Source organism: Lontra canadensis, unplaced genomic scaffold, assembly GCF_010015895.1.
Source record: "Lontra canadensis isolate GAN:19392208 unplaced genomic scaffold, GSC_riverotter_1.0 scaffold65, whole genome shotgun sequence".
NCBI lineage: Eukaryota > Metazoa > Chordata > Mammalia > Carnivora > Mustelidae > Lontra > Lontra canadensis.
This window is the reverse complement of record NW_022631059.1, coordinates 1,600,544-1,610,480: the sequence shown is the minus strand read 5'-3', so window position 1 is coordinate 1,610,480 and position 9,937 is coordinate 1,600,544. Positions and strand designations below refer to the sequence as shown.

The 9,937-nt window shown below is 51.1% G+C and overlaps 1 protein-coding gene across 1 annotated transcript in view; it reads right to left on the bottom strand.

Moving 5' to 3' along the window:
• The window catches only part of TAF4 (TATA-box binding protein associated factor 4), a 72,665-nt gene extending 62,795 nt beyond the window's left edge, over nucleotides 1-9,870 (bottom strand). Inside the window, exons 1-2 of the mRNA XM_032878709.1 lie at nucleotides 9,764-9,870; nucleotides 3-880 (exon numbers count right to left, since the gene is read on the bottom strand). Coding sequence (XP_032734600.1) covers nucleotides 3-880; nucleotides 9,764-9,870 — 985 coding nt within the window. The remainder of the gene's footprint in view (nucleotides 1-2; nucleotides 881-9,763) is intronic.
• Between the last annotated feature and the right edge of the window lie 67 nt (nucleotides 9,871-9,937).

The window sequence follows — 9,937 nt, the reverse complement described above, 5'->3', positions numbered from 1 at the left end:
ACGGGGCGCGGCGGGGGAGCGGGCGGCCCCGGGCCGGCGGGCCGCGGGGGTGCGGGCGGGCCCGGGCTGCAGGCGGGAGGCCGGCAGGGGCGCGGCGGGCGGGGCCCGCGCCCCGTGCCCGCTGGGGGCCGCGGCGGCGACTCTCTCTTTGTCTGCGCTCGCTCCAAAATGGCTGCGGCCGGAGCGGACGGGAGCGCCGGGCGGGCGAGGGAGGGAGGCCGTGCTCCCGAGGCCCATCCGTGCCGCCGCCGCCATCGCGGTGCTGCGGCCGGGGCAGGGGGCAGGGGGGCCGGCGTCGGCGGCACGGTTGCGGGCGGGCCGGGCCTCGCCTAGACCCGGCCTCGCGGCGTCGGTGCGCGGCTCCCGGGCGAGGCGGTGCGCCCCGCGCGTCCCGGTTCCCCCCGCGCGTCCCGGTTCCCGCGCCCTGCGGCGGCCCGAGCGTCCCGGGAGCGGGTCGGGCGGCACGGCCCCCGCCTCCCGTGCCCATGAGTCAGCGCCTGCGGCGCGCTTAGTCCGGAGTCGGGAGCGGCCCGGGGCGCACGGGGTCTTCCGGTTTCCTCTCCTCCCTTTGACCGAGTGCGGGGCCTGGCGCTCTGTGCGCCCGCGCCTCCGCCGCGGAACGGGCTCAGGTACTGTCCTCTCCGGGGGGGTGGCCGCGAGTCTGCTCAGGACCCAGAGACGGTTTCCCGGGACGCGCGGAGGGGCTGCCCGGTCCCCTTCTCCGGGGACAGCCGCGGCCTCGGGGCAGCGGGAACCGACCCCGCAGCGGACGCGGGTCCCACACGCCGGGCCGGGACTCTGGACCCGAGCTCCGCGCCCGGAGCAGCAGGGCGCGAAGGGCGGGCGGCTGGGACCCGCGGCACCTGCGCCCCGTCCTCTCCTGCGTGGGCGGTGGGCTGGCTTTCAAACAATAGCAGAAACGTGGAATATGTGTCAGATCGGAATCTTTAAACGTTGACTACTAGGTAGAAAATTTTAAAGGAAACCACGTAAAAGCATTGGCAGGCTGCCTCCATCCCCCCGCCCGCCCCCAGTGTGACGACATCGGTGTCGGTGCACCCGTCGTCTACGCCCTCCGAGCGCTCACACGGGAGTGGGAGTAGAAAAGCAAGCTGTGGTGCGGGTCGGAAGCAGAAGGCAGATTCGGTTCCCGTGACCCGCAAGGGCGGCAGGGGGATCCCCACTGTCAGGTCGCCCCGGCTACATTCCTGACAGCTTCCCTAAAGGAAGCTGGCAGTGCCAAGTGAGGGTGTTCCGACTTGTCCACACAGCCCCAGCTTCCTGGTTTCCTGAGGGCCTGCCAGGACCCCTGCAACCCGGGGCGTCTCCCCCCCCTCCCCCCGCCCCAGCCTCCATTCAGTCTGCAGACTTGGGTGCATGCCACCACCGTTCATTGCTCTCTGCACCAGGCCTGCTCCCCACCTGACCACTGACGTCACCCCCAGTGTGCTGCAGGGCACCCACCAGTGCAAGAGGAAGTGTGGGAGGTTAAGTCTGCACCCCCACCCCAGAAAAGAAGGGAGCTGCAGAGGAGGATGAGGCCGCTCTGCATCGGGTGCTCCCCAGAACCCTGCCCACCTTGAGAGTCAACTGGACAAGGAAGTCGGGGGGCTCCTCCCTGCCTCCTAAAGGAAGGAGGGGACGGGCTCCCAACCTGTGTCCCTGCCTGGCTCACCCTGAGGACCGGGGGCATTTTCTTGGAATATCTGTACAGTTTGACTTGTGCCACAAGGAGCTAGACTTCTGCAGCTTGAAAGAGACCTCCCACCTCGCATAAACAAAAGGGGACAATGAAAATGAGTGCAAGTATAAAGACCATGTTTAAACATGGAACGACATTTGCCGGGAGAATGGCGGGACCCAAAACGACAGCCTTGCCACCTGCCATGCCACGAAGGTGCAGGACCACAGGTGGAAGGAAAGGCAGCTGCCCAGGCTGTCAGCCGTGGGGGCCGTTTCAGTCTCTTAAACGGTACGTTGTCTTTTCAATAAAACAGACAGAGCCTCAGACATGCTCTCTTAAATATAAAAGTAAGCATAAGCAAGACCACAATTTCAGTGTTGGTCTGGCTGTGTGAAAGACGCGCAGCGTTTGCCGTACCACCTATGCTTTTGTTGTCTGCCTGGAATACTACAGGATGAAACATTTTCAAAACAGACCTGCAGGTGGCTGGCAGCTGGTGGCCCAGGCCCGGCTGCCGGAGTCCTGTTTGACAGGTGACTTCCCCACCCGAGCCGACAGTGCTCCTCAGCACCGCAGACCCCACAGGACGTAGCCCTCATCAAGAACAGATCCACACCCCAGGGTCAAACTCATGAACACACAACTGATCCATACATGCAGGCGCGTCCCTCTCTTTGGGCCATCAACATTATCATAAACGGCGACTTCAGACACAACGAAATTTATTCTCTCAGCTCTAGAAGCCACGAGTCCAAAATCAAGGTATGCGTAGGGTCCTTCCTGCCTCTTCCACTCCTGGTGCCTCCAGACATCCTGGACTTGTGCCACATCCCTCCAGTCAGCCCCTCTGTGGTCAGTCACGTGGCTTTTCCACATGTCTCTGCACCTTTCATCTTTTGAGGACACGGCTCACTGGACTTCAGGCCACCCTAAATTCAAAATGGTTTCATCTTGGGGCACCTGGATGGCTCAGTGGGTTAAGCCTCTGCCTTCGGCTCGGGTCATGGTCTCAGGGTCCTGGGATCGAGCCCCGCATCGGGCTCTCTGCTCAGCGGGGGACCTGCTTCCCCCTCTCTCTCTGCCTGCTTGTGACCTGACCTCTGTCAAATAAATAAATAAAATCTTTTAAAAAAAAATAAAAAGGGTGGGGGGGCGCCTGGGCAGCTCAGGTCAGTTAAGCGGCCACCTTCAGCTCAGGTCATGATCCTGGCGTCCTGGAATCAAGCCCCACTTTGGGAGGGTCCCCACTCAGCAGGGAGTCTGCTTCTCACTCCTGCTCTTGTGCTTCTGCTCTCTTCCTCTCAAATAAATGAAATCTTAAAAAAAAGTTTCATCAACACACTTAACTACACATGCAAAGTCCGCATTTCCGAATAATGTCCCATGCTAAGGTTCTGGGTGGATGTGCATTTTGGGGGGACAGTTCAGCCCCAAATATGACATATGACCAGTCCACTTATGGAGGGAAGAATTTCTAGATAAATCAGAAGGCAATCATCAGCCTGAGCCGCCACTTAGCCCCAGAACAGTAGCCCAAGACCTGATGAACCTGGAGTGGAATTCACCAGTCCAGGCTGCCCCTCCCTGTTCTGCCTGGAAAAGAAAGTGCGTGGTGAAATCCACCCAGGGGCCGCCGGTAATAAGCAGACTGACACACTGAGCTCCCCACGCAGGACCAAGCCCCTGGGGCAGCGGAGGAGATGAAGCTTAGGAAGGTTGTCAGCAGCCCAAGGTCTCTCCTGGTGGGGACAAAAACCAGAGACTCGGACCCGAACGCTGACAGCCACGATGCTCTTTTCTGGCTGCCAAAGCTGCCCAAGCCCATCGTACACCAATTAGATGTCTGCTCCCAAGCTAGAGTCAGAGTCAGGCCTGCCTCCTCGGAGACTGACCCAGATCTGCTGGATGTGGGCTGTCTGTACACTCTGGAATGACTCATTTACAACAGCTTCTTGGCTGACTCCCACCAACAGCTAACTACAGCTCTCACGGGCGGCTTTAGTTTTGTTGTCCACCTGGAGTACCGGCTGTGACAGTTTAGCTCAGGGGAGCTTATTTCAAAGTGCGGGTGGGGACTCTGAGGTCAGCCTTCCTGTGACGTCTCCCTCGCCCCCTGAAAGTACAAGCGAGAAGCAGACTTACTCTCAGCCAGAGGAGCCTGGTGGCATCCTGAGTCCCCTTACCCGGAGAGGCGCGATGCTACCAAGCCCTGTTTTCTCAGCATCATGCCCATCACATGGTTTTTCAGGGGGAACTGCTTATTGCTCTGGTTAACTCCAAACATAATTTGGCCCTCACTCAGCTTATAAAGCCCAACCCTCAATCCTTGAAAATCTGCCTTCTCGAAAACCTTAGCTTCATTGCAGCTGCCCTGGGAGAGGCACCAAACCATAGGTTTTGTCACTGGACACGTTTATTTCGTTAGCATTAATTGTCTGGACAAGATCCATAAAGCTAAGATTTTAGGCACTGACCACTAAGTGCCAGGTAGGATGTTAAAAAAAAAACACTTTAAAAATGATACCATTTACAAGAGCCTCAAACAACCACACACCTTAATGTAAAACCAACAGAATAGCATAAGAGCGATGCACAGAAAACTCTAGAACACGACTGAGAGACGTTCCGGGGAGAGTAATTACATGGAGGAACACGCAAAGTTCAAGAATTAGAAACCGCACTCTTGTAAAACTGTCATTTCTTCCCAAAGTGATCTAGAGATTTGATACAAAACAGGTTTTAAAATCCCAACAGGGTTTTTTTCGCAGAAACCAAAAGCTGGGCTTTCATTTCGTGTGGGAGAGCGGCCTCCGAGTGAGCGCAGGCCGGCAGACGCCGGAGAAGGGAGCTGCCGGTTCCGCCATTCGAGCCTAAGGGCCACGGTCCGCACCACTCTTGGCCAGATTAAACACTGGAGTCGTCCTGGCCGGAGTTGCTGGGAGATAGATTAGGCAATGACAGTCTCTGGGAAGTATGGGGCATCCCAGAAGGGAAGGGGCAAGAGAAGGAGAGGCCCCAATTCTGTTATAAACTGGTCCAAATCTCCAGGTGACACTGACCGCATGCCCGGGTCAGACTCCAAGCAACTGGGCTAAGAATAAAGAACCAAGCTGAAGTCTGACATGAGATCAGAGCGGTCATCCGTGGGACGGTGCCCGAAGCCTGAGCCCCGCCAAGTCTTAGGCAGACACCAGCACGAACACAAAATAACAAAACCCACTCAGAAGACATGCACGTATGTGTCCAAACAAAGTCCACAGAAAATAACACTCGACCCACCCAGAAGACAATCCAAAATTGCTCGATATACAAAGAAAAGGAGAATGTTAGCCATTCTCAAACAAAAAAGGGTAATAGAGATTGATCCCTGACATGACCCAGGTGATGGAATTAACAATGATTTTTTTTTTAAGATTTTATTTATTTATTTGTGTGTGTGTGTGTGTGAGAGAGAGAGAGAGAGTGCACATGCAAGAGGCGGGAGGGCCCGAGGGAGAAGCAGACTACCCACCAAGCAGGGAGCCCAACTCAGGACCCAATCCCAGGACTCCAGGATCATGACCCAAGGCGAAAGCAGACGCCCAACCAACTTAGCCACCCCAGCACCCAGCAAACAAGGATATTATATTATATTATAGGATATTATATTATATTATAACTATAATCACTGATGTCAAGGAAAAGATGCTGTTCATGAGTGACAAGAATTTTTAAAACCACAACAGAGAACTACAAACTATATTTAAAAAATGGGAATTCTAGAACTGAAAATTACATCAATATAGAGTTAACTGAATGGTCCTAACAGAAGAGTGAATGACAGAGTAGTGACCAGTAGTGACCAGGGAACCTGAAGATATTTCAGTGGAATTTATTCAACTTGAAAAAGAAAGAGTGGGAGTAAGTCAAAGAGCTCAAGAATATGAGGAACAATTTCAAAGGTCCACATGTGTGTGACTGAGATCACAAAACAAGAGGTAAAAGGATAGGGCAGGAAAAAGTTCATGAAAAAAATAATTTCTAGAATTTTCTGTATTTGTTAAGACATGAATCTACATACTTGCAGAAGTTCCACCATCCCCATCTACGATAAACTCAAAGAAAACCAGGTATAGGCACACTGTGGTCAAACAGCTGGAAGCCAAATACAAAGTTAAAACCTTACAAGTAGCCTAGAAAGATGACACTCGTCATCCAGGAACAATACACTGATTTGAATGACTTCTCATCAGAAACTATGGAGGCCAGAAGAGAGTGGAACAACATCTTGAAAGAGCGGAAGGAAAGTCTGTCAACACATCTGTAGAATATCCAACCAGCTTCCAAGAATGAGAGCAAAGAAATGTATTTTACTATAAAAGAAGATTGAAAGAATTCCTACCAGCAGACCTGTATTACGGAAAATGTGGAATAAGAAACTCTTCAGGCTGAAGGAAAATGATACCAGGTAGAAACTCGATCATCAGTAAAGAATGAAGACGATCAGAGTTGACGCATACCTGAGTAAATGTTAGAGTGCTCTCCTCTGAGTTCCTCTTGAATCTATACGTCAGTATAAAGCAATGATTCTATCATTGAACCGTGGGGTTCTCATTGCATGCAGACGTGATACACAGAACTATAGTGGAGAATGGGCCTGTGACACTGACAGGCTCTACATTTAGTGTGCGTCCAGGTCCATATTAGTGCACAGAAGACTATGCACTGTGATCGCTAAAGCAATCACCAAAACAAACAAAAACACACAAAGGAGTATACCTAGAAATCCAACAAATAACTAAAACAGAATGGTAAAAAAATACTCAAATCATCCAAAAGATAGTAAAAGAGGACATTTGAAAAGGAACAAACATAAACAAATAGATTATAGACTTAAATCCCACTAAATCAATCATCATATTGTTAAGCATTAAGCACCTCAATTAAAAGGATATAAAACGAAGACTCTGCCATATGCTATTTTCCAGGGAGGCACTTTTAAAAATATATCATGTTAACAGTAAGCCTGCCAAGGCTGGGGGAGCTGTGTTGACACCAGATGAAACAGACTTCCACAGAGCGCTGTCAGGGAGAAAGGGGGGCTGCCCAGTGGACAATGGGTAGTTCATCAAAAAGACAAAAATCATAAATCAGGGGGCACCTGGGTGGCTCAGTGGGTTAAAGCCTCTGCCTTCGGCTTAGGTCATGATCCCGGGGCCCGGGGATCAAGCCCTGCATTGGGCTCTCTGCTCCAAGGGGAGCCAGCTTTCTCCTCTCTCTGCCTGTCTTTCTGCCTACTTGAGATCTCTGTCTGTCAAATAAATAAGTAAATAAATCTTTTTTTAAAACGTTGTAAATCAGTATGTACATCATAACAGCTTCAGAGTGCATGAAACAAAAACTGGCAGAATTAGAGTAACAGATAATTCAACAATGATGTTGGAGGTTAGACGTTGACTCTCAGCACTGCACAGAACCGATGAACGAAAAACTCAGTCAAGACACAAATGACGTGAACTGTCTTGACCTAGTCTTTGCCAAACACACCCAACACATTCTTTTCTATTGTACACAGTACGTTCAACAAGATAAACCAAACACTGGGCTGTCAAATTAAGTCGCAATAAATTTAAAAGGACTGAAATCATACAGAATATATGTTCTCCACTGGAATCAAATTAAAGCCAGTAACAACAACATAGCTGTGGAAACCCCAAACATTTGGAAATATCTCACTAACCCCTGAATCAAAAAAAAAAAAAAAAATCGCAAGGGAAATTTGAAAATATTTTGGACTGAATTTTACTGAAAATGCAGCATATCAAAATGCGTGGGCTGCAAACTCGTACAATGCGTTGTTTATAACGTTCCTGTCAGAAACTGACGCGTTAATCCTAAAATTCATACGGAAATGCAAAAGGTCAAACATGGCCAAGGTAATCCCGAAGGAAAGCAGAGCTGGAGGGTTTGTGCTGGCGCCTGTCCGACCACTGCGGTAACTGAGACAGTGGGTGCGGGGATGATGGGTAAGCAGACCAACCAAAGGGAGCAGCATTCCAGGAAAAAATCCCACGCACACGTCAGCCTACTTACAACAAAGTGGGCAATGACATGGCGAGGAAAAGATTCTTTTTTTTTTTTTGCAATTTTTTTGCAAAAAAAATGCAAAAAATTTTTTTGCAATTGGCACTTGGTCAATTCGTTGCCCAGAAGGATAAAAAATGAATTTTTACCCAAACCTCACACCATACGGAAAAAACAATTCCAGCTGAACTGAAGATCTAAATGTAAAAGGTAAAATACTAAGCTTTTGGAAAGAAACATGCTTATTATCATCTTGGAGTAAGGTTGTTTAGTTTTTTTTTTTTAGTAAGTGCCAAAAGCCCTAAACTCTATAACGTAAAAAACTGATAAATTGAACCACATTACGAACTTCTTATCAAAAGACACCACTGGGAGAATGGAAAGTAGCCGACCAAATGGGAAAAGATATGAACAATAAGGGGAGATGGACAGAAGACTGGAGAGGCGCCTCACCCCTGATAGACACAGAGGAAGACTGGGGTGGGAGAGGTGCTCGGCCTCCTGGGTCACCAGGGAAATGCAGATTAAGCCCTCTGCAGACCTCCCCCGCCAAGAAAGACCAAACTCAAAAGGGCTGACACTACCTAGTTGGCGAGGAGGAGGGGCATCTGCTGACACGAAGCTACTGGGCAGTTTCTACAGAGCGGCACGCTGGCCCAGCCCGGCCGGGCCCAGCAGTTCTCCCCGACACCTGCCCTACAGGACGGGTCCTGTGTGCACCAGGGGCAGTTGTTTCCAGTCCCCCGGGTTGGAAACAACCCAATGTTCCAACAACAGCAGTAAATTGGGTAAAGAAATGGCGGTGTCTTCACACAACGGCATTCAATGGGTGTGTTTGGTTTGAGAGAATGTGTTGATGTGTGTAGTTTTTTTGTAAATGTCACACTTGAGTGAAAGTCAATGAGGGAGTTCGTCAGAGTCATCTGTGCGTATCAGCTTTCTGAGCTGGCAAGCCTGAAACAAACCCCTCACCCCATAAGAGGACACCTGAGCCCGGAGATGGCAAGTGACTTGGCTAAGACCACCAGGAGATGGGAGAGCATGGACCAAAACCCAGGTTTCCTGAGTTCCCAGCCCAGACTCTCCCCAGTACAAGCTGCTCTCATCAACATCCTCTTTTTTTTTTTTTTAATTTCCTCTGGTTTTGGTTAAAAAAAAAACAAAAATAAAATGTACCATCCTAACCATTTTTAAGTGTACGGTTCAGTACTGTTAAGAATTATTTGCATTGTTGTGCAACAGATCTCCAGAACTTTCCCACCTTTTCAAACTGAAACCCCACAGCATTAGACAGCTCCCCATTTCTCTGCCCCCGGTCCCCGGTAGCCACTGCTTTTCGCTCCATCCTGCTGATCTTGAGTCCTCTAAGGGCTCTCACGGAAGTGGAATCCGGCAGTATATGTCCTTTTATGACTGGCTTATGTCACTGGGCATAATGTCCTCCGGGTTCGCCCATTGTAGCAGGGGTCAGAATGTCCTTCCTTTTTAAGGCTGAGCACACTCCAGTGTCTGGACAGACCACACTCTATGTGTCCTCTCGTCCGCCAGTGGATGCCTGGGGACTTGCACCTCCTGGTTGCGAGGAGTAATGCTGCTGTGGATGTGGGCAAGTGTCTCTTTGAGACCCTATTCTCAGGTGTCTTGGGTATAAACCCAGAAGTGGTCTTATCCGCTCTCTTAGGGTATTTTCTACTCGTGGGTTTTACCACTTCAACTGCACTGTGAGGTCCTGGAAGTCAGGGAGCAATAGTCTGTCGCCAGGGTCCTTGGTGTATAAACCAAGAAGACGCCTGGGGCTGGAGACAGGACCCTGGTTGAAAGTGTCTGGTGCAGGTGGACCCTGGGTTGAGACCCCCGTCCCACACAGCCAGGCAACGCCAACCCCACCCTGGGGAACTAAAGCCAAAGGCACCCAGGCTCAGGGACAGGCGCCAAGCCAGGCGGGAGGCGGGGGTGGAAAGCGACGGAGCGAGCGTCCTTGTATGGACAGCGTTACAGCAGGTTCCTGGGGCTCACAGGTGCTGGTCCAGCGCCACGCCTCGGGCTGGATCCTCAGGTGGGGCCTCACTTCCTCGATGTTCCTCAAAAGACAGGCTGGGGTACATCCATTCCTGCACACGCATGACACATTTGGCATTTAAGAAGTAAACAAAACACACACGCAGACCCACCTGGTGCGCGGACCTGCAC